The sequence below is a fragment of the Siniperca chuatsi genome, linkage group LG20 (assembly GCF_020085105.1).
Source record: "Siniperca chuatsi isolate FFG_IHB_CAS linkage group LG20, ASM2008510v1, whole genome shotgun sequence".
In the NCBI taxonomy this organism is placed as follows: Eukaryota; Metazoa; Chordata; class Actinopteri; order Centrarchiformes; family Sinipercidae; genus Siniperca; species Siniperca chuatsi.
In genome coordinates, this window is record NC_058061.1 from 8760690 (window position 1) to 8785430 (window position 24741).

At 40.4% G+C, this 24741-nt stretch overlaps 1 protein-coding gene across 2 annotated transcripts in view; it reads right to left on the reverse strand.

Moving 5' to 3' along the window:
• Nucleotides 1-24741, reverse strand: part of dock1 (dedicator of cytokinesis 1) — a 182112-nt gene that overhangs the window by 120896 nt on the left and 36475 nt on the right. For both annotated transcript variants that reach the window (XM_044178135.1, XM_044178136.1), the window contains exons 15-24: nt 21725-21823; nt 21139-21211; nt 17816-17919; nt 17032-17215; nt 9708-9805; nt 7973-8062; nt 6460-6560; nt 6222-6350; nt 4059-4167; nt 123-193 (exon numbers count right to left, since the gene is read on the reverse strand). In XM_044178135.1, the coding sequence (XP_044034070.1) occupies nt 123-193; nt 4059-4167; nt 6222-6350; nt 6460-6560; nt 7973-8062; nt 9708-9805; nt 17032-17215; nt 17816-17919; nt 21139-21211; nt 21725-21823 (1058 nt within the window). The remainder of the gene's footprint in view (nt 1-122; nt 194-4058; nt 4168-6221; nt 6351-6459; nt 6561-7972; nt 8063-9707; nt 9806-17031; nt 17216-17815; nt 17920-21138; nt 21212-21724; nt 21824-24741) is intronic.

Consider the following 24741-nt stretch of genomic DNA (forward strand, 5'->3'; position numbering starts at 1 on the left):
CTATGGTGACAAGCTCTCCTCTACCATCGAATACTTTTCCCTCAAATTATTAATTGTGTACTGCAGGTGTCATTGTAACAACAATAGAGAATAAGAATATGCAATGGATCATATGAAATTACCTTAGTTCCTTTGGATCAAAGACCAGCTTGACATCATTGACAATGGTGGGAACGTACTTCAGTGCAGCACCCTTAACCAGAAAAAAACAAACAAAAAAACATTACCAAATAATTTTCAGCTAAGTTAAATAGTTCTGTCATTGATTGATATTTAGTAAGTTACTCCATCCTACATTATGTAATACGGTATTTTCCACAAGGTGGGAATTGTGTGTTGTTGTGTTGTGTGTAGTTAAGTGTAAATGTGTCTGGTAGCTTGATTAAGCAAGAACAATTTAACAGTTGATGACCAAGACCAAATTTTATTATGATGAGCAGTATGTTTCACTACCTAGGCTTTCTATGAGTGACTATGCTTTTATTAACAACCTATCAGATGAAGTCACACACACAAAAAAAGCTGGACATTCATACCAGCCACTTCTGCTCATACTCAACAGTACAGGTCCATATGATTAGTGGCTACTGTTATATGCTGTTATAAACCAACCCCAGACATACAAGCGCAACTCCTTTGAATTCTCTTCCTACTGTATCTGTTAATTTATTTCATTCAGTCTACCTGAGGGCAGGGGGTGATGTTAAGACGTGTAATAAATAAACTGGGAGCAAGGGAATTTCTCTCTGTAATGAGATCCTTGATAGAAACAACCAAATGTGATCTACATTTGGCCAACAATACGATAATAAAGTAATCAAGTGCGTGCACCCAGTGGTTGATTACAGAGCCATTCCATTAATAATGGGAATGATTAACCAAGCTGACACTTCCCTCTCCGATTGACTGCTGCTAAATGCTGGCCAAGGTGCGTTGGGGTGTATATACAGCATCTGTGCAAATTAGCAGCAGTGCCAGTCTGTCTCATGCAGGTTGATTAGCCATACAGATGTAGCACACTGGACGTCACCTGGTACAATCCACTGTTCATTATAGTGCATGGTTTATTTCAGAAAATATGTGAAAGGTTATTAGCAATGCTCAAATGAGGTTAAGAGAGAAAATACTTTGTTACTGACTTCAACAAATGTAATTATGTGAGAACAAATTCTGTTAGAAATCCTTTCCAAAGAACATATTTCTAAACATCTCGGCAAGTACGGGCAGAGAATGAATTCAGAGCATTGAACAGTATCTTTGATTTTGTAAACATGGATATAGTCATGACCGCCAGATAAAATCCAGCTTTAATCTACTCTCATCTCAATAGATATTTTTAGTGTTTTAATATGCATAACTCAACACCTTCACCTCTCTCTGCAGACAGAAAGAGTTGGGGAGACTGAAACCTGGATTTCAAAGGTGCTGTTTGATTTTGATTCAGATAGCCATCTAGGCTCTTTCTGATAAAATGTAAACTGCATCTGTTTACCCATCAAAGAAGCCATTTTAACAGAATGTTGTTGTTTTTTTTTACTTTGTTCTCAGCAACAACTAAAGTGCCACCTGTTGTGCAGGGATGTGTTGTGTGAAGTGCCACCCCAAGTCTCAGTGGAGTTGTGTCTCTTGCCCCTAATCATGCGTGTGCCTCACAGTCACCAGAAGCATGTATTTGTGTGTGTGTGTGTGTGTGTGTGTGTCTCTGAGAGTTTGTCAAAGTTTTCGCCTGCATGTGTGTCGGCCTGTCCAGATGTTCATCAGGATTCAGACTTGAGGTATGATGGGACTGCTCATTAGCTTCCACCTGTCACAGTGCTTTCACAAGGGCGGACTTGGGAAGGAACCAGGACTCCTTGCTTTCATGTCCGTTCCTCAAGATCAGTTTTTAATTTACTGACAGTAAAGCTAATATCTCACCCAATTACACAGCAAGTGACTCCTAATTGACTCTTGAGCTTTTCTTATGGTTGAGCGTGCACATGGATCTACTGTAGGTGTGCCAAGGTGCATGTACACTGTGATTATGTTATCTCTAAAAGCATAGGTGTGTGCACATGAGCTTGTGTGCGCATGTGTGGTTTTGAGTGTATCTGCACAAAATGGCCAAAAAATATATGCTTGTGTGTTTGTTTCAAATCTAGAGTCACTGAGTTTGGGGTCAAGGACAATGAAATGAAAACACAATGGAAAGAGTTTAAAGGCGGAAGGAGCAAGGCAGTGAAATAAATACCTTAAGGAGCAGCTAAAGAGCAGAAGGCCAGAGGAGCCCCAGACCACAGGACAGTCAAGGTCAGAGTGAAACAGAGAGAGAGGAAAAACACAAACACACATATAGAAGTACAGATAGACAAGAGAAACCAACACAGAACAAACATACATAATGTATGGATGCAAGAAAAATCTGAAAGGTTAGGGCTGCACAAAAAAGCCTTAACATATCAACTCTGCTGAATGACTAATAACACCACACTCCTTCTACATCCAATAATAACAAATACGGAATGTCACTTGACCAGTATTTAAAATTCAGTCTGCGGTGCCTGAGATCACAGTCCTTTGTGATGAAGAAACAAATGAACTACTGAGGAGTCTAACTTTTTCTATATTACATATATTCATATTTTATAGAGATATAGTAAAATATAATGTACAATATCAAGTTCTCATTTCGTTTTTGATACCTGTACAGGTACCAATACAAATTAAAAAAATAAGCCAACCTTTTCAAATGTGTCACTGTTTGATGATGACACAAGCAGCTCTACATAAACTTAAAATGAGCAAAGTTTTGATTTAAATTAGGACATACAGTATATGATCAGAGAATAAGTAAACAAGACTAAGAATCAGACAAAGCATTCCACGCAAACTATGAGTAATTCAGTGTTTGATTTTTGGTCGCTGTAGGTGCATTTCGGTCTGTACCTAAAAAGTATTGAGGTTCCCGACTTATCCCTGACCTTCAAGGAATAGTTCGACATTTTGACAAATACACATAAGATCAATACCACGCTCATATCAGTTAGCGTAGCTTAAAATAAAGACTGAAAACAGCTATCCTGGCTCTGCCCTGGCCCTGGTACAGTAACAAAATCCATCTGCAAGCAACTCTAAAGCTCACAAACACACATTTTGTTTGTGCTGGACTATTTGTTTTTACCTGTGTTGGACTATGGGCATCTTTTATATATGCATACCTCTGCTCAGGCATTGCATATGATTGATACAGCTTACCATGCTTAGATTCATCACGAAGCCTAGACTCACCACTGTGAGCTTTTCTTACAGGTAGGATGGCCAGTTCTGGCCGCAGGTACCCATAGTGGTATACTTTAATATACAAGGCAATTCTTGGGCTGCTCCCATTCTATCTATGCATTTATACTTCTCAAACCCCCTTAAGACCACAACTTGTCGTTGTTATACTTTGTTTTTTGTATGGCTTCAATTAACAGGATATAATGTAATTAGTGAGCTTCAGAGGGGCTGGTAGGTGGATTTTGTTACCTTTTCCAGTATTTATGCTAAGCTTAGCTAACCGGCTGCTGGCTGTAGCTTCATATTTATCGTACATCATACGAATGGTATCGATCTTCTCATCTAACTCTCGGGAAGGAAGTGAATAAGCGTATTTCCCAAAATGGTGAACTATTCCTTTAAGTACCTATTTAAGATGCCCTCTTATATACATCACTTTATTTCATATGCAGCCCTGATGGTGTATGTATGTGCAGTCACACGGAGAGAGTAAAGATCAGGAAAATCTGCACAAAGAGATGTGACAAAGGTGAAGAAAACCAATACTTCAGGACATAGAGACCATCAATGATCAGAAGGAACCTTGACGTTAATGTATACTAAGCTGCATTTAACAAGACGAATGCATCTCCAATGCATCTCCATCTCCTTATATGAATATGTCATCCAAAGCAAATCCCAGCAGATTTATTTACTATTCACACAACAGCAGTTATTTACTATTCACGCAGCAGCAGATATTTCTTGGCACTCAGTTTGAGCGATAGTATGCAGTTGAACTTGTGTGATAGTCAGCCTACCTTTACCATGCCAGTGTTCTCTGAATTACTGTTCATCATGTCATTAAAGGATGTGAAAAGGTTCCTCAAGGACTCCATGAAGTCAGCTTCTCCTTTGTTCTCATAGAGCCTGGGAGGAGATGAAGTAGAGCATTACATTGGCAGATGATCACAAGGCTGTTGTTTGTTTCATCCCTGTGTAAACAGCCCCGCCTGCAGTGGAAATGACAAGAGTTTGATGCTTCCCTGTTAAATCATTAAAAGCAGCCAGCAAAATGGCCCATGTGTGTTATCAATGCAAATATTATTGAATCAGAACCACAGACATCACTCTTGCTGCCAGCCAGATTAGCATTTAAAACAAGACGACAAGACCCCGAAGCACCTGCCTGCTGTCATGTGGAAACAAAAATCTGAAAAATTAATGATCTATGCTGATGACTCTCCTGGAATACTATATGAGGAACAGAAAGCAAATGTCATGTAAGGGTTCAGTGACTTTACTTGTCAGGGACGTAGTTTTACTAATGTCTCTTTTGCTAGTTTGGTTATGTGGAGAAAATGCTGCCCAGCAGCAACTAAAAGCCAATAATCACAGAACAATTGTAGAAAACACTTCCCCCAATTTCTAAGTGCATGGGAACACAAAGCAGGGCTTCCTCCATAATCCCCCAAAAATGCAAATGCATTCATCCCACTTGCAGAGGCCATAAATCTCCCAAACTGTAAATGAGCCATGTTGTGCTCTCTGCAAAGTAATTAAGTGTGTCAACCGCTCAGATTTAAAAGAATGAAAATTAGGATTCGTGAGAGAAAAGGAAACTGTTAGAAAACACACACTGAAGAAGAGGGAGGCAGGTCAAAGAGGGGTGAAGTGTTTAGATTGCTCCCACTACATCAGATTTCACTGGCTTTAATCCAGAGAGGGGATTTTTTTTGGTGCCACAATCTCTCATAGTGCTACAGGTATTACATGATCCAGGATAGTCACTGTTGAGGGCTTACAGAAATCATGGGATTAGAGGCATCCGTCTCAGGGCTCCCACAACCTCGGACAGCCACACCAGTTTTAAATCACAGGGGGAAAGTGTGTGATTAGAGTGTCTCCTTTGCCATTTCATAGTCCCACTGGCCCGCAATGAAAAGCCGAACACATGCTGGTATAGCCATGACACCTTCTTCGTCAGAGCTGCATGAAAGCTTCAACAAATGCAACTTCACAGTTTAGAAGAATTTCAAACTCTGAGTCACTCAGCAATAATGGCCCAACAGAGCTGATTCTGGCAACCAACCAAAGAAAGTGCTTCAACGACAACAAAGCACAGACGGCAGGTGCACTTTAATGTTGGAGGTTGTTTTCGGTTATCCTGTGAAAGAAACCGCTGGGCTCACACTGTGAACATGGACAGCTCTACAAGTGAGTGCGACGTTGCTGCAGTCTGATAAGTGAGGTAAAGGACAGAGTGCCCTCTAGACATCGAACAGAAAACCAATCAAACTCTGCACACTCAATTAGACCAGGATCATACATCAGCCCCTCAGCCGCCAACAGCTTCATTCCGTGGCTCTACAACATTATCATCCATTTAACATCCCCACAGCCAATTATAAATACATCCATAGAAATTACCTCAACCAAAGATCATTCACTTTTACCTGTTTCAACTTTATTTCCCAGCAGTGGCATACTGTGGAGAACACAATCAATGCTGCACACAATATTGATTTTTATTATGAAATAACACTGAAACTGAAAATATTATTTAAGGAACAACTACAGCAATTAAGACACGTGCGCATGTGTGTCTTTAATCTTGTATTTAACTCTTTTTAACAACTGTTTGCTTGCACTTTGGTGAGACACTGATGATGATGACTGCAACATTTGTGTTTTCACTTTTCATTTGAGCACATTTTTGAGCTGTGCAAAACCACCATGTGTAAACAAAAAATATTCTATTCAAAGAGTAACCATGCCCGGGCTGAAAATCCTGCCCTTCACAATGTACAATGGTTCAACGCTACAACACAGTTAAGTGTAGTCACAAGTACATCACTATTCTTGAACACACCCAAGATATATATGAAAATATATTGATATATATTTATCCCTGTAGTCAACAACACACTGTTCTTTGTCACAGTATCACAGTATGTGCATATTATGTGTGCATCAGGACATACTGGTTGAAGAGGACTCTGGAGCGGACAATAAACTTGAAGATGTACTCCAGAGCCTTCATGGCCTTCAGTAGCTGTTCTGTCAGCTTCTCAGCGTTGTCCACATAGTTCTTCAGAACTTTGGTCAGCTTCCTACAAACACAATCATATAGAGAGTCTGATAAATCTGCTAATCACAAAATGGGATATAATTTGTTATTAAATGTCCTAAGTCTACCTGTACAGAGGGTAATTAACTCACGTGTATGCCAGTGTGGCACTGAAATGCTTTCGAATGTAGGTCTCCAGAACAGGGTTAAAGTGCTGGAACTTTCTGTCAGCTATAAGCCCAATTATGAACACCTGTCAGAGAACAAAGACATATTCATTAAAATGTAAACCACATGGCTCACAATGGTGAATAGGAAAAACTGCCTGTCTTACTCAATGTGCTGAAATAGATTGGGAAATTAAACAAGATTGCATTTGAGCAGAAAGCCAATTCTCTAGCCTGCAGATAGGTGATCTAGGACACCCGACAACACAATTTCTACCTCCTTTCTCTGTAAGAGAATACTGTTCTTTTGAGATGTACCCCATGATGTTAGCAGATGGCATGCTAGATAGGATTCTGCCAGATACTTTGTCAACTCAATAGCTTAAGATTTAATACATGACAAAGTTATGTTATCAGAATTTCTGCAGGCTAATTTCTTTTTGCCTTCCTCGCACTCTATCTTGCAGGAAAATGAGACCTTTAATGTTAGACAAACAACAGTAATGAAAATGCTACCTTGGTGCTACAGATTCATGCAGATCAATGCAGCAGTGATACCACATAAGATGCAGTGTGTCTGCACTTCCTTCTGTGAATGATGAGCCCAGCTCTTATTTACGAACAACAGGGAACAGTGTGGGAGATACAATATACAGTGCAGTCCGTAAGTATTTGGATAGTGATACATTTTCTATTGTCCTGGCTCTAATCTAATGGGATGCAAAATGAGACAGCGATTGAGGTAAAAGTACTGACTTTGGGGTTTGAGAGAGTTCACATCCATACTTCTAACTTAAACTGTATAAATCGTAACTATTTTATAAGCAAAAATATATTAAATCATATTATTAAAGCTTAAAGTCAACCCCTATATTCTTTGTTTCATTTCAAATCCAGTCTGCTGAAGTATATAACCAAAATTTGTGAATGTCCAAATACAAATACAAGGACTGCACTGTAATGTTCTTCCAAGCATACCCCTGGCACACCCTCAACATTCTTGTAGGGAGTTAAGGTGTGTACTCGGCACACTTTTAAACACATCCTGTAACAAATCATGTTTGCCCTAGCAAAATGAAGAGGTCCGTTTTCTTCCCATGCACATTGATCAGCATCAATCATCACTGATTCTTGATGGCACAAATAAATCATGCACAAACATACCGTACATAAGAAATTATTATTATGATGATTCATTATTCTTATGATACTTTGATGGTTTACAGTTCTCTCGAGGAACAAAAACAAAGCGGTTGTTTACCCTTTGTAGTTTAGAGCTACAGCTTAGGACAGAAAACAGGAATTTACATTCTTGTGGCGCAAAAAAACCCCAAACCCCCAGATGTGAAATCAAAAGAGTCAACACAAAGCAGAGACGCCCATGAAAAAAGGGTTTCAGCATATGAAAGATCTATCAACATATTACATTTGCATCTGAGTGTTTATTCACACTGATAGGAACCTCTGCTCTACTGCAACTGCCTGCTTCTTTGCTTACCAAGGCATCAAACACCAAAGTATCAAAAGTATCACTGTCAGAGTTCTCCATCATGATGTTGAAGAGAGCATCCAGAGTGTCTTGCAGAAACTAGAATGACAGATGCACAGCATGTTAGGGCAGGCCAACAATAAAACATGGCACTCAAAATATGGAAAGTCTCACTGCAAAATGGCAAAACTGCTTTCACTGCTCATTCAACTCAAACTGAGTAAAACTGATAATCATTTTCTTCTTTCAGGAAGGACATTTCACATTCAGCTGGTGATATTAAAGTGATAAATGACATTAATGCTACTTGGTGAACAAATACAATCCTAATTATAGCTGGGTGATACATTGTAAATCATTATCGTAATATTGATATTAATATTATTCATTCAATCCACTGAATTGTGATAAACAATAATATTGAATTCTTGTCAAGTCCTAATCCCAAATATTATGAATGCAAACATGTTAAATATGAACCCATATAACCTGTATGGTTTACCCAAATAGCAAGTGAACTCCTGCTCTGACAATGCTATGTGCTACCCATTACACACCCTTTACAGCTGTTAACATGAGCCAATATAGTTCTATGAAGACAGTAATAATTTCCCTGTCAACAGTGCCTCAAGAAACACTAACTATATACACCCTTCCTCTCTGGGGAAACATGCTCCATTTACTCAGCCAATTCTGAGGCAATGTGAAAACAGATGTAAAAGTGTCGGAAACAGAGCTATCGCTCTATACTGTGCTTGGAATGTCATCTCAGGATGGATGAGATTCATCATGTTCTCAACGAGAAACAAACATAGTGTGCACTATGTGGAGTTTAAAGCACAATTCAATCTCACGCGGGCCAGGCTACACAACAGATACGAGGGAGGAGTGCCCTGTTCACTCAGAAACAGTCTCACATAAGGGAGATGGAAAAAAGGGGCTATTATGATAAAAACACAACTGGAAAACCTCAAAACCAAAACCTCCCAGGATTTATCTATGATCTAACCTTTGTGCATAATATCTAATACACACTATATGCCCATATTGATAAACTGTCTTTTAAATGCCAAGAGGAAAATGTTATCTAATTGCACACTTACATCCTCAGAGCGCTATGGAGAGATTGGATGCTAATGCGGTGGTAATAATAATCACACCCCCGTGGTTTAATGAACTGGTCCAGCTGTGGTTGACACATCTATCTGGCTTGATCAAAACTGTCTGGGTGAAGGACTTCCTCAGATACACTGCAATCTGCCAGGCCCCCAACCAGCCCATGCAAAACTTTCTGTAGAGAGTGATTTATTCATCTGCCCCACACTGAGCACACAAAGGGCCTGCCTATACTTCTGACAGCAGGTCACATCATCCCCTTCTGCACGCTGTGTGTGGTGCTATGTGCTCCCTCCTTGCTGTAGACATACTGTAAAAAGAAAAACACTAGTAACCTGTTCACTCTGACAGGCAGCGAAATCATTTGTGAAATTGCTGCTGAGAAGCTGTAGCTTTCAGGAACACTTGTGACTGCATTATTTATGTCACCAGCTGTTGAGATCTTTTTTTGTTTTTGCAAATCCATATCCAGGGAAAAGGATGAGGTACATTTTCAAGGATACAAAAATTAAAAAAGAAAGTCATTAGAAAATCATTAGTTTTTGCTCCAGCATTTTGAGACGCATCAAAACAGAGACAACAGACAAAATGTAATCAGCACAGTGTAGGATGACTTTCACCCTCTGACCTTGACGACCTCGCCACCTTCCACCTTCATCAGCTGACGAAGGTTCTGCTGCAGCAGGCTGGTGTTGGAGCGCCACTTCAGCAGGCCAAGTAGGTCCACTGAAAAAAGAAAAAAACAAAAACCAAGTCATTACCACAAAGCACAGCTGTAAGTTCATCGTGCCAATGGTAATACAGCGTGAAGAGAGATGGAGAGGCAGCGAGAAATGACAATTAAAGTTGAACATCTAAATTTAATGAGTGTTGGGGTCAGTCACTTGTTTAAGATGTCGTCCCCCCACCAACCCCACACACATACACGAACAAACACACACAAGTCAGTTTTCCCAAATACAACGTTAGTCATTCTATTAGAGCTCTCACTTTAATCATGAAAAATAAATTTAGGCAGGATGAGGATGACTCATAACGTGATTAATCACGCTCAAGGGAGTGCTCGTTCAGACCACCTTTGGCAGATTATTAAATTGGGAGCTTTAAAAATGCACTCATGTCGATTTGTTAAGGCACTGTATATACTAGCCCTGTGAACATCAGTCAGACCTGTTCTAAGGACAAAAAACATTTATCTTTCAAAAGGTGTAAGCAAGGTGGGGGCACAGAGTGGTGAGAGACATCAGTCAGTTTAGAGGCAAACTTCACCAACATCAAGATCAGTTTACTACTGAAACAGAACACAGCTTGTATTGAGCTTGGTGATTACACAACTCCTCCTCTGCTGCATCAATTTTGACCATTATTTTTCAATTCTGGAGTCCCCCAACTTTATGGGAGTGCTGTACTAAATTGCCGGAATACTTTTTTAATGCATCAATTCAGTCTAGTGCCACAACTCCTGATTTATTTCATTATCGCTTAATCAGCTGGTTATTTTCTTGATTCATCTATAAAATGTTAAAAAATAGTGAAAAATGCCCATCACAATTTTCCAGAGCCCAAGTTGATGTCCTCAGATATTTTCTTTTGTCTGTCCAAAACCCAAAAGGTATTCAATTTACAACAATATAAAACAGAGAAAAGCAGCAAATCATCACATTTGGAAAGCTAGACATAGGGATATTTAGCATTTGCTTAAAGCTGGAGTGCGGGACTTCTACATATAAATGAACGTCTGTTACATTCAAGCCCTTGCCAAAAGAGTTTGCACAATGCTGATTAAGCCTATCACCGCCAGGTAAATCTCTCTGTATTTCACAGTATACCAGAGTTTTTAATTCTGGTGTCTGAAGTAACATTCCCACGCTGGTGCACAGGTAGTGATGCGTTTTACGTCAACCAGCAATGATGGGTTTGCCAGAGCTGCAGGGGGAAGCAACCATGGATGTATAATAAGCCCTGGATGCTGGACCCAAAGATGGCACCTATTCAGTCCAATGAGAAATGCTCGCCTGGCTGCAATACCATGAGTGGCCACTCAGCAAAACTGTAAGCAAGGTTGAGCGGTAGTGCCATATCAAGGTCTCATTATATATCCATGGGAGCAACCCAGAGCCATGTAGAGAGCTCCATGATCTGCCATTGCTGTAAAAAATAAAAAAGGTCCATTGGAGAGAATGTTTATTATTGAGAATTGTTTATTTTGTTTATTATGATTGTCGTATGATGATTACGCCAATAAAGCCACTTGAATTAAAATTAAATGGAGATAACACAACTCTCTCTCTCTACATGGCTCTGGAGCAACCGTAGCGACAATGTAGGTGGAAAAACCTAAGAAGCGTCCAAGAAAAGTTTCTGATGCTCCAGATAAAAAAGAAACTCAGCGTTCAGAGGAAGGATTACAGTAAAAAAAAAAAGTGATCGATGGTGAGGACAAACACGGATAACCATTGGTGTAGTTTTTCCTCAGGACTGAGGGCAGACACAGATGTCGCGTTACTGCTCTTGGACAGGTTGGTAAAATATTTGGAGTAGGCTATGTAGATATTACATTTACTTTACCTAAATAATGGATTATTGTCTTGGAACTGTAGAAATTTCTCTGTAACTATTTGTCACTATTTTTTGAACATGAGTCTGGGGTGAGCTCACCTGTTAGGCATACAATAATAAGCATGCGGCGACAGTGTTTGTGTAATTACTCTAACTGCCAGAAGGAGGAGAGAAAATGCTGCACTGCAGGTTTAAAAAAATGACGAAAGTCAAAAAAGTTGCCAACAATTTTTTTTGTTGATCGAATATTTGATTAATCAACTAATCGTCTCAGCTGCAGTCCAGTCCTGATGGAAGGCAGAAAGAGAAACTTTCTTATAGCAGATTCATGATGTATTATTTGCCAAAGCCTGCATAGAAAAAGCAGCTAAGCTCGGGGAAACATGGTTTTAGGAGCCATGAGGAGCCCTGCCTGACTTACCTGACTCCGAGCATCTCTTTGGAACTCAGGCATTCCTGGGACCCTCGGCCCTGGCTGCTCCCTCTCTATGTTTGCCATGCCTGATTGGCTATGGGAGAGCGAATCAAGCATGGTGACGGCGTGATGGATGCCTATCATCTGCAAACCTGACAGCCTATCGGGGTTCAGTCAAAACACCCTGTCTAAAATACCAGGGATCCCCTCATTTGAAAAATTTGAAAATTGACGGTTTAGCACCTCAGAGAGACAACCGGAATGAAATGAGAATAAATCATCAGGCAGCTAGGTCCCACTGGGGCACTGCTGTTAGAGGCCACACTGTCTATAGCACATGGGACGGTGAGGCAGGGTGTGGGGGAGTTCTGGTTTGCTTGGGAGTTACAAGAAAATCACTGAATGCCTTCAATAAATAACATCTGCTGGAGAATGGGTGTCTATGCAGGCAGCTGAATTTTAAAAGCTACAAAACTGGCAGATGGAGAGTGGTGGAATAATTAATTCTGGGAGAAAAGGTTACATTGTCACTGCACAACAGAAATGCAAAAGACTTCACATTACCATTTGAATGTTTGTTTACAGTAAATCTTGCCTGACAAGAGCATTTTTTGTTCACTTTTACAAGCAAACACAGCCACTTAATAGCTTGTACTTTTTTCTTTAATAGTAACAGCCTTGTATTTGGTTAGAAAGTTTAAAAGTGCATTGGTTTTTCAACACAGTGATGTAAGATGAGCATCACACAGTATAAATCTTACTTCTCTAGTCTAAAGCTATTTTTTCATTAAATATTTTTCTCCTTGCAGTCAAGGTAGGAACAGGATGTTAATACATCTTTCACCAGGCCAGGTCCTCTCCCAGCTCTGCTGTCATTAGATCTCTGCTTCTCCTCCAGCCTCCATTTAGTGAAGCACACTGCAAATACCCAGGGAAGAGCCAGAAGCCACTTCACACGAGCTCCCAGCGCTGGGAGACCGCCTGCATAAATCTAGCTTAATTAAAAAGAGTGTTTCATCTCAGATATGGGGATCAGGGATGAGGTGTCATGTGTATAAAGCAAGCAGTCTGTTGCAAGTGGCATTCAAGTGCCGTTTTCTTCCCCCCCTTGCCCAAGTAAGTCTTCAGGAGAAACGTCTTGTGAGCAACCAGTTAGGTTGAGGTTAATATGAATTGAGCCAGAATGGAGCAGTTTATCGATTAACATGTTGACTATTGTTGAATAAATAGTGAAAAATGGTCATCACAATTTCCCAGAGTCCAAGGTGACATCTTCTGAGTGACTAGCTAGTGAGCTAGCTGTTTGGGTGGGAGTTTTAAAGAGGTTCTAGGTTTTAATAAAGCAGGCAGACTCTGGCACAGTCAGAGATAGATTCGCTCTGCGTTGCTTTATTAAAAGAACTCAAACCTTTTCCTAGAGCTTTGGCGTGGGATGACATATCCTGGGACACACACACACATGCACGCACACACACCTCTCTGTTTAATCAAACTCAGTGTGCAGTGACGAGACAGTTGGATCCCCAAGCACCTATTGGTACCTTGCAAATTTCCACCATAAAGTGCCAGGTAAATATCAGCAGTGGAGCTGCTCTATAGGACTGAATCATCTCACCAGGACGCACACTGCTGCCCATCTCTCTCACACAGGGAAAAAGGGAAAGCATAGAAAGGAAACAAGGTGGACAAATAGGGAGAGAGAATGATGCTGATTAATTTGTATGTTCTATACTGTACATCTACAGTTTACACAAGGGTTTGAGCTACTAACATTACATCTCTATCTAGTGTAATCAGTGTGGGTAGGTTCTACCTCTGTAATTGAGGCTGCTCATCCACTGACATCACCACCCACTGAGCAGAGTAGGAGGGCACACACGACTGTATTTAAATGACAACTTACACTGCAGACTAAACTTAATAACCCTCAAAGGGAACATTACTGTAACAATGCGCAACGCCCTCCTATTTCACACAATATATGCAGCAGTACTTTGACAACAAGATTCTTCTGGGGTCTGCAGTGACCTCATTACTGAGGCTTTATGGACATTTATTTATATCTTTATCGAGGCCACATCTGGGGGAGCACATCTCTGCTTTTTCTCCCATGGAGGTCTTTGCTGGACAGCAAAGATTTACCACAAGGTCACATAAGGCCTCCACATTAGTATGGCAGAGAGACGATTTCTACTGAAGACTGATGCAGACAGAGAGCTGTTGCTCTTCTTCAAAGTCACTGTCAGAGGAAAAGCCTGTGTTTCCAAAATGTCAGCACATCAAGATCAACAACCATGTGGTTTTTTTAATCATACAAAAAAGGTGCTGAGATGGTTCCATAAGTGCAAAAGACATAAAACTTTTGCATCTCCAACAGTCCTGTAATGTGAGGTGAGACACTAAAGTCACATTACTTGAGGTTTATAACCTCAGCTGCTGTGTCCATCATATTCACATTAGCAAAGCAACAATGCAGCGCCTCTGTTTACTGATGGAAAAATTAGGTCCATTTATGTGATGACATGGATGAAATCCAGTGCCGTGGTCTTCCAGTTTAATACCAGTTTATCACAAAATGGGTCTTATTTTCAAAGTTTTGGATATTCTTCCTCTCAGTAAATAAATTGCTGAGATCTAGGAATGCAGAAACATTGCTGATCATGCAGGTTTCAAACAAACCTCCAGGTTGGCCAAACTTATTTGGATGAGAAAACTACGGTGAACTTAAAAAATGTAAAATCATTAATGAAAGTGCTTGTTGTAAACATCCATCATAATTTACAGACTTAACTCCGGATTCAACTTCGAGCAACTGTACTTGCTGTAGTGTGCATGCACAGTTTACCTGTGCAGTGAGCTATTATCACACCGACATTTCCGATGCGCTCGCTTTCAGCTTTACCTCCAAATAAAGTGGTTTGGATAATCTGGCCAAACTGTTGGCTTGTTTACAACCTGTCTGATTGTCTCATTGTCCTGAGTGTCGTCTTTCTTCCCCCATCGAGTTCGTTAAAGCGATGTCGCAAAGTTCCTTGATCAGAGCAGTCATTTTGGTAAGCAATGTTATCATAACTGACAAAATAAGACCAAAGTTTAATAAAAGAAATTAATTCTTTAATAAAATTAAAAAATTGGAGAACACAAACAAGTTGCTGATCTTCTTATCTTATCTTACTTACTATAACTGAAAGAAGGATTTAAAGTTTCAAAGTGAATGTATCATATTTAGCACCTGAAGAAGGTAAAAACAGGTTTGTAGTGCTTCTTTTTTCAGGCATATACAAGGATTATTCAGTGAGCGCTCCAATACTGCAAAAAGACTGCAAAGTGCTAGACCACACACAACATCAATTTGCTTCAACAGTTCACTCCAAGCATTTCCTTTCACTCTGCCCTTGCTTGACTATTTAAAATTATCTTTGCGTTACAATGAATAAAAACATAAAGGCATGCTACACTCCTTATTCAAACTGGGTGTTTTGGTCAAGTAAAAACAATTAATTTCAATTCCAGTCAAAGTTAACCTGCAGTGAATCTGTCCCTTCTTCATTCTCACTCTTTCAGGCTGTAGCCAAAAAACATTGAGGAATGAGGAAGCTTTCATTTGGGCTCTAATTAAAATGGTGACTCACTCCTGCATACCAACAAAAACAAAGAAGCACAATGCATCAGGCGCAGAGGAAAGCAAAGCAGACGTTTAGGATGGTTCTGTTTAGAGTAACTGTGAAATCAGAGCTATTTGACCACTCACACACAGTAGACCAGCTTTTCACACAATCCACACTGAGACAACCACAGTGTTATGAACACAGACTGGAAATTTCATGTCCAAAAGAGTTTACTGTTTTTTTTTCTACACATGTATAAAAGGCTGGAGGAATACAAGAGGCCAAAATACTTAATCCATGAGCCACAGGGCAGAGATGGGGATTTCCTTAGTTTAATAAGTGTAGATCTTCTCAGCACCCTGGGAAATAAAAAAAATGCTCCGCCAGATTGACAGCAGTAAAGCTGTCGTCCACTCAACAGAGATGGACTGAAATCTACTGACTGACTGATAGAAGAGAGTTGAGGAAGAGAAAGTAGGTTAGAAGGAGAAAAGGATGAAGGAAAACTTTTGAGTGAGGGCAAATGTCTAACATGTGGACACGTGTAAAGACCAGGTGGAAAGAGTGAAGGTCCCGGAGTCCTATTTTAAGTCATATATGGTTACTGTGCATGGATAATCTGTCTTGGCTGTGGCCCAAAGCTGGTTTCAGAATCCAGGGTCTACTTGGCTAAAAGACATTTAGTGAGAGCTCTTTTCACAAGTGAATGTGAGAATGCTTACTGCTGGAATTAATGCTTCTCTGGGCTGCACATAGGCAAACGTACACAGGTGTCGTTAGGACACGTCCGTGTGTGTCTTTCTTTAGTACTTGTATAGGTTGGGGGTACGTGTCCAATAGGAAGCAGTGTCATGTTTAGTAAACCACAATGTAAAGAAAACATACAATAAATCAGGTTTCATCTTGGTGGCAGTGTAAACAAACTACTACATCCATGATAAATTTATCAACATAAATGTTTGGGACAAGATGGGCAACAATATTAAGTGCCTTGAAAAGGAATTTAGTTTCCGATGTTCTGCTAGAAGATCACTTGTGGCAGTACTATGCTAAAAAGTACACCCAAACTCTTAAAGAAAAAATAGAGATAACTTCCTAACAGGATGTTGGATCAATGACCTTACATGACGCACAAGTCTGCACTACGTGTTGTTGAGATTTGGGACGTGTGCACATTGGCTCCTCTCTGAGCCTCTGCAACCCACAGTTACTCTTAACACCCTTCTCTCTGTTCGCAAAGACAAATACACTACACGTTTCTCTGTAGAAGCATAATTCAGGCTTCAGAAGAAGAACTTTGTAGATAAAAAGATAAAAGAGAATAGAATGGGAAAAGATACAAAAGTTAATTCAAGTATAGAAGCTGTTACCATTCTGTGTAAGCTTGGTGGAGCAGACCAGGGTGGAGATCTGGAAGGAGTCCTTGCTGATGGTACAGTTACCCAGGTTCTGGGTGCTTTTCCCAGTAGAGGAGTAGCCCTTCTCCTCCATCTCTAGCTTTGTAGCAGGTAGGTTCAGGTACAGAGAGGAGTCCTCCAGCTTCTTCGCTTCTGCCTGGTTTTCCAGGATAAGACTCAGTCAATTTATCAGCAAATTTACAATTTATAACTGAGGCAGTTCAGGGAGCTTGTTAATTTTTGCAGAATAATTGAAATCCATATCTGCTGTTTATGTTGTAATGAAGTGCTATGTCCTATAACTGTGGGTTTTTTTGAGATGCATATTCTTTGTGTATACTTTGTATATCACTGAAGGAAATTTTTCAATTAAATTTTTAAGCCAGTTATTGCATGTGAGAGTAATAACAAAATTCTTTGCCACCAAACTTGACTGACAACAGCAATGCAAAATATAAGAGAAAGAAACATCTAATTGGGGGAATTTTTCCCACATTAACTTTTTAATGAACATATATGGGCACCGTAACGCAAAGGTATCATTACATATCGTATCATTAATTGGAAAGTAATTTCATTTCGCTGTGGGGGTTGATGCGTACCAACTGCATAATTCTCCATAGAAGGCAGTGAAGCTATTATTATGGCAGCTACTAATAAGACATGCCAATTTTTCACTTGTGACTCATGGTAGTGTGAGCCCACCCGGCAGGTAGGCAGCCAGTTCCAACTGTGTAATGGGACATTTCACATTTACCTTGTACACGATGAGATCATGCTCGCCGTCCCTCAGAGTCGTCCCATCATACCTCATCAACTTCACGAAGGACAAGGCAAATATCTTCTCTGATTTGTCTTTGGCTGTGGGAGGAAGAAAATAATCACGAGGAAGACAGAAAACAGCCAGATGGGAGGAGATGTTGATCGTTGTTTACATTTCAGATTGACTGTGTTCATACATATTTTACTTTCCTGTTTTTGTACATTAGAGTACTTTTGCTTTTTGTGTATATTTGCAAACTAATAGACCAAATCTTATGTATATATTTATACAGTATGTGTTTATATGAAAAGTGTGCATCTTCAGGAAATCAAAGACAACATAAGAGCTGTTAGAGACAGGCTCCATTGCAGTAAACCATGTGGCATGGCCGACTTTACAACAAGTCATTAACAAGGCAGCAATAAAACAGATAATCCCAACTGTAAATCTCAGCACTACAGGCCCTATGTCAGGTCTTGAGTTGGCACAAGAAATGACTGTCCCCTTCTGATGACTATATTAACACTGTGACTGTATCTGTGCATGAGTTGTTGTTTTTTTTCCTTAAATGAGGCAGACACACTTTATTAAGAACAATTGTACATGGGGGTGAATTAATTGTGCAAGGTAAAGAGCAAGTGGGAGGTGCAATTACATAAATAGTTAATTACAAGCTGCTATATCCAACATCTGTATATTGTTTAATCATAATATAAATATATGTGATTTGCCATTTTAAAAAATCAGATTTGCTAATTTCAAAAGAAAGGAACAATCCACTTTTTAACAGTTTATTACTGATATTCAGGCAACAAGGTTTGGATTAAGATATCTTGTGTGCCCACTTCCTGTTAGCATATGAATAAACACTTGCACTTGCTCTCAGGGCTGCAGCTGTGAACAGTTTGTATAATCCCGCTAGGGTGGAGAAAAGATGCTCATTGCTTGTGTGTATGACGTGTGTGTGTGTGTGTGTGTGTGTGACTGTGTTTGGGGGTGTTGAGGGGAAGCACTGCATAAACAAGCAAGAGAGTTATGACTTTGTCCTGTAACCAAGCGTTTGGATGGGGCCACATATATCATCATTGTGGATCAACAAGCTCAAATTTATGTGCAGGGAGACATGATTCATCGAAGTATCTTGCGCATTCTATCTACATAAATCCCCTCATTGGTTTGCTGCCTGCAGCCTCGCCGGTGAATAATTGCTGGGCTGGCTTGAGAGGAACCAGTGGAGGGAAAACACTGTACGCATGCCACCCAGTTGAGAAAAATGTACAAGTGACTTCCTAAGGAGAGCAGTGGGTTCAAAACTCTGCATTTGGGGAAAAAAGGTCACTTTCAGGACAGAGCTACTTTTTTGAGCAAATCAAAGTCAAGTTTGTGTGGAAGTTCTGCAGACTTCCACCTCTAAGGTGGGCTGTCACTTCACATTTATGTTGAGTGTACTGTGCCACATTTTAAAGCCTACCCTACCTCTACACCATTCACCAGGTAGTGGCATAATGACAGATGAAACAGAAGTGAAAAGATGGCGGGGATCTCTTACAGCCACGGCAGCATCTGTGATAGCAGCCATCAGTCTGATGAGGCCTGACAATGTTGGAGTGGTAATCTGATGCACAGTGTTAGAGCTGGCCTGATTCTGAACCAGAGGGCTGAGATACTGAGCACATGAGCTATAGTAGTGGCCTTGATGAGCAGCTCTGTCACTCTGTGTTTCTACTAAAAGTTTAGTATTAGCTAGGAGCAGTGGAGGAAGCAAGAAGGACACAAGCAGATGACAGCAAAGGCATACAAGTGAAAGAATTTCATCTGACAGACCATCTCTACTCTGCTATTCTTCAAAAACTCTTTACATGTAGAGAGGTTAAGTATTTCTCCTATTATATCACGGAGTAACTGATTACAGAATAGGCAATAACAAGTGTGTTTACAGGCACACTATCCTTAGTATGGTCAGGGTTTGGAGTATCCCTGTGGTGTGTTTGCACATGTAAACTTCCTAGTTTCAGAAACCTACATTACCTATTGTTTCGGTTTTGACCACAGTTATTTACACATTAAGAGTCTGACACATGGTAATAGGGAGGATAAATCACATCAATTGGCACTCTTGTCTTCCATTACTGGTGATAAAATGGAGAAGCTAGATCCAGCAGAGGGGTAAATGCAATCGCTTCTACAGTGTTTGCAGGCAGCCAGTGGGTTCATCCTCAACTACTGAGATTACTTCAGTGCAGAAACAACAGAAAGTGGCTAGATGACGAAGAGTTATGCCTGCACAGATGCAGACAATCAGAAACTTGGATAGAGTTAGATTCATCTGAACAGGGACATGAATGACCAGGTGTCTCTATTATGGCACTGACAGGGAACTACACACATATTCATTTAAGCAAGCCATTACACCTTTTTTTAACATATCTCTCTATTGTCAATTGTCAATGACAAGTTAAAGTTTGGCAGCATCAGCATGCCCCTGCAGTCCCACAGTCACTTAAGGTGAGCCAGTTTCTAAAGCAACCGTTACAGCAAGATAACAGCAAGTCACAGAGTTTCAAAGGCATGCCTCGTAACAGCATTAGCTGCTGAAGCAAGGTGCAAAGCATGACAAGTGGGCTCTCCAAGTGGATTATAAGCCAGCACTGAGCTCTGAGCCCGGGCCATTTCCTCCAAACCACCTGCATGCAGGTGAGAAGCAAACAGAGCTGAAGGATTTTGGAACTGGAGGATGACAGCAGCTGCAGATTACTTTACTAAGGAAAAAGTATACGTTCTTGCACGGATAGCCTCCCAATTTTGCTTTCCGTGCCATATGAATTGATTGTTTACTACATATACACCTGTCATGACTCCCATTACCCCTCCAAAATCCATTTCCCTGCACCACTCCTGCTGCTGGAGGGATGGTCTCGCCATGTGGCAGGCAGATGGGATGGCAATGCTGCCAGTACCAGGCTTGCTTGCCCTCTACACCCCCGAAATTAAAAAGAATGTTAAAAAACAGAAGGACATACAACACTGGCTGCATTCAGCTAAACACTGGTCCCAATAAACAAACGAGTCCCCTCAGGCATTTTTCACATCCCAGCTGTAGTCTCTGACAAGCCACTCCGTGATACTGCTTTGTGCAGGGGCAGACTAATGCCTCTGATTAATGTGACAAAGGGTGAGCTTCAAAGTATTAATCATCGTGCAACACATCTGCTTGGATTGGATATCTTCCATTATTTTTGCTGTGGATAGATTAGCAGCCAATTGTGCAGCTGGTCATCAGCAAAACTGATTATTCACACGCTGACATTTGTACTCACAGTCTTGCGATGAGCGGTGGCGGAAGGTGAACCTCAAGTGGCTCCGGTTCACGTCTTCAATAGGAATAGCAACCTGAGATAAGGGACAGAAAGGGACCATGTGAGACATCTACACCCATGAATCCGCACTCACAAAGCAGATTTTTAGACACACCAGGAGCAGAATGAGCCCCAAATTCTAGATTTTCATACTGTACAGAAATGAATGGAAACCAATGGCAAGTAGAACTATTTGCAAAAGGGTTAGTTGTAATGTAAAGTATACGTGATGTGGAGTAAATGAGCTAAAAACATGCAAAACTACTGGTGTGGTCCTATCATGGATAAATAAATTCACATTTCTATACATTTCTGCTGCCACCACATTAACCATTTAATCAACTGTATGGTTTAATATCTTTCTATGATTCAAAGCTTCATTGGTGAATATTCACTAGACACCACAGTCTTCCTTCTACAAATGACTGGTGATGGAAACCTGTGTTGTGATGAATAATAGATTTGAGAATTATATCAAAGGGTGGTATTGCAGTCCAGGTGGAAAATAATGACTAAAATACTACTCAGGATAAGGAGAGAGACACACCTTTATTGTTTCAAACCAGCGTGGCTGCTTTACTTGGTAGTAGATGACAGACTTGTACTCATTGATGCCATCATCTCCAGCTCCAGGGAAAATCACATTCTAGATAAAGAGAAAGCAAACACACAGATCAAGTTATCGAACAATTAGACTGGTTATCTGGTAATACCGGCATACCTGTAGGATCATTCAAAGTAGAAAAATCATGATGGTTGACTTATTATCGCTCAGTCAAAACATTAGCACACTCACAAAATGTGGAAAATTGACTAACACTTGTTTCATAAAATGTAGTCCCTGGGCCAGAAAGCCTAAATCTAGAAGACTGGCCTTTAAAAGTCTGGATGCACTTTATGCATGAGCACCTGCCTTTTGGCTGCCAATTTCATGACAGCATTGTGGAAATAAGAAATAAGTTAGAAATTAATTATTTAAGAAGGAGTGGCAGTAGCTCCCATGCAGCGAGAAGTGAAGCCAGGTGCAGGAAAGCAGACCAGCTGGTGATGGTCGATCCAGCCATGTAAATTGGTCTTCCTAGTGGGTCCCCTGAGTTTCTACAACAGGTCAGGGTGTGTATGTAAAATACTACGCGCCCCCTGGGGGATTTGGCACGATGGATGAAGTGACAGCGGATGGCACACATGCCTTGTTTTCTATCAATCTGCACTCAGCCAGCCTACCTCCTCCCACTACTCCAGCTGACTCCCTGGCCTGCGAGTGCGCCGCTGCTAAAATACTCCAACAGTAATGGCTTCTGACAACCAGCAATTATGAGGAATAACAGGTCCCGTCTCCCCCAGCCACGCTGAGCAGATCTGGGGGGCAGGTGGTAGCTCTAGCAACTCTGCCCCTTCACTAAGTGGCCAGGATTCATGACAGCTTCAGATTTTGGAGAGAAGAAGAGGGAAAAGTGGCCGAGGTGTAGCCGCGGGTGAGAGGGGTTTGTGGGAGTGTGCTAATATGTCAAGGTGATAAGAAGTCACTGTCCAGTCTCTCACTACACAACATCACAAATCCTCTTAGAGACAGGGGAAGGATGACAAAATCCAGAGGCAGAAAGAGACCAGAGAGACAGAAAGAGAAAGGACAGATAAAATGGAGGGGATAAGAAGGCTGAGACAGAGACAGAAACATCCAGAGAGAAAGCCACAAAAACAAAACTTGCAAAGTAAACCTATTATAAAACTCGCCTCAGTGTGAGTAATTACATTTTGTTATTTTCAAGTGCCTAGTATATGGAGGCTTCTTTATTCTATTACATAAATGGTTTTATGAAAACAAAACGTTTTTTTTCTTTTGATGTAGTACAATCTATGGTGAGGGTGAATTAAAGAGAAAGTTTCTTTTATCAAAGATCATATGAAACTGCTTCAGACAGTAGTTGTGTTTCCTTCAAATTGTCAATTGAATTTGAAGCAAACTTTTGAAATGTCGCAAAAAAAAAGAAAAAAAAAGAAAAGGTGAATGAGGCGCGTTTTGTTAGAAGTTGGCAGTATAGAATATGTTAAATATGGCTGTAATAAACAGAGTAGAAGAAGTAGAGGTCGCAAACCAGAAACAAAACCAGTTGTTTGCCAACCACTAATAAACCTCGCCGACTTGTGGAAACAACTTCTTCTTTTTCTCTCGGAGTGGAAACAGCTGATCAGCTCAATAGCTGTGAGTTAAATGTTCGCTATGTCATATGTTATTCGGAAAAGGTGTTTCCATCTCCCACTTAGCACATAGCACTTAGCACTCTTTTTCGAAAAAAGCAAGCGAGCCACAAGCAAGTATAAAAACGTTTTTGCGAAACTGAGCAAGTTTTTGAATTTTGCCGTTTCCATCACCCTCTTCTAATGCGTATAAAAATACGATGATGGAAACATGGCTAGTGTCTCATCTCAGAAACAGAATTTCCTTTCAGCCAATCAAAATCCTGGAAGGAAGAGGGAGAATTCAACCAATTAGCACTGATCCCCGGAGACCCGAACAGATGAGACTGAGCATTTCTGTGAAAAGTTGCAAGACAGGATGTTGAAGGGAGCTCCAGTGCTGTGATCACTGTCGACTGCTGACTCCAATTATGACAGCCCAAAACCTCTGACAGCCTTGAACACATATACACAGTTAAATGTTCCACTGCCACTGACTGAGTAGGGCTGGGCATTGAACCTGCCAAATTGTACCAACTGAACTGTGTTTAACGCCGAGTATCGAAAACTACTGTGTACTGAATGTTAGCTACTGTAGGAGCGCTTACAAATTTTTTATAGCTGTTTGTGTTAGGATATTATCAAAGCTGTTTTCTGTACTGTAGGTGAAACAGCCGAGTCATACACAAGTCTACTATAATAAACACAGTGGTATAATAAACACAGTGGTATTCTAATTCTGGGAAGCACTATCTTCTGTTTTTCATTTATTTGTGAGATATCTTAAAAAATTATTATTATTATATTATTATTTTTTTACTGCATTTTCAACATCCAAAAATAATCACAAGACTACTTGTCTAGCAATGAGACAACCAAGCATTGTCTGTATTGTCAGATACTATATCATCTGATCAAGATCATCACCGCTTTCTGCTTCTTCAGAACTGCATTTACAGTATCATTACTACTTACACTTCCTCTGCCTGCTGGGCCAAAACACTGACGCAGCCTCTCTATCTAAGACTAATGTGTATAATTGAGGAAGCCAAGGGTAACAGCGCTCTCCTCTGATTCGCTGTTTGCAGGAGGCCTCCCCATGACCAGGGATCTGTCATCTCAAATCACTCTTCCATCATCAGTCCTTGTTATTTACACTCTCACTCCAAGTACACAAGCATACTGTGTGGACATAATAGCATTAATACCTGTAGGATGTTATGGAATTTAATACAATAACCTTGCAACAAAATATTAGGTATACCTTAAAGGGACAGTTCATCCCAAAATCAAAAATACATATGTTCTTCCTCTTACCTGTAGTGCTATTTATCCATCTAGATTTTTTTGAGGAAGAATGTGTATTTTTGACAGAACATTTTAACA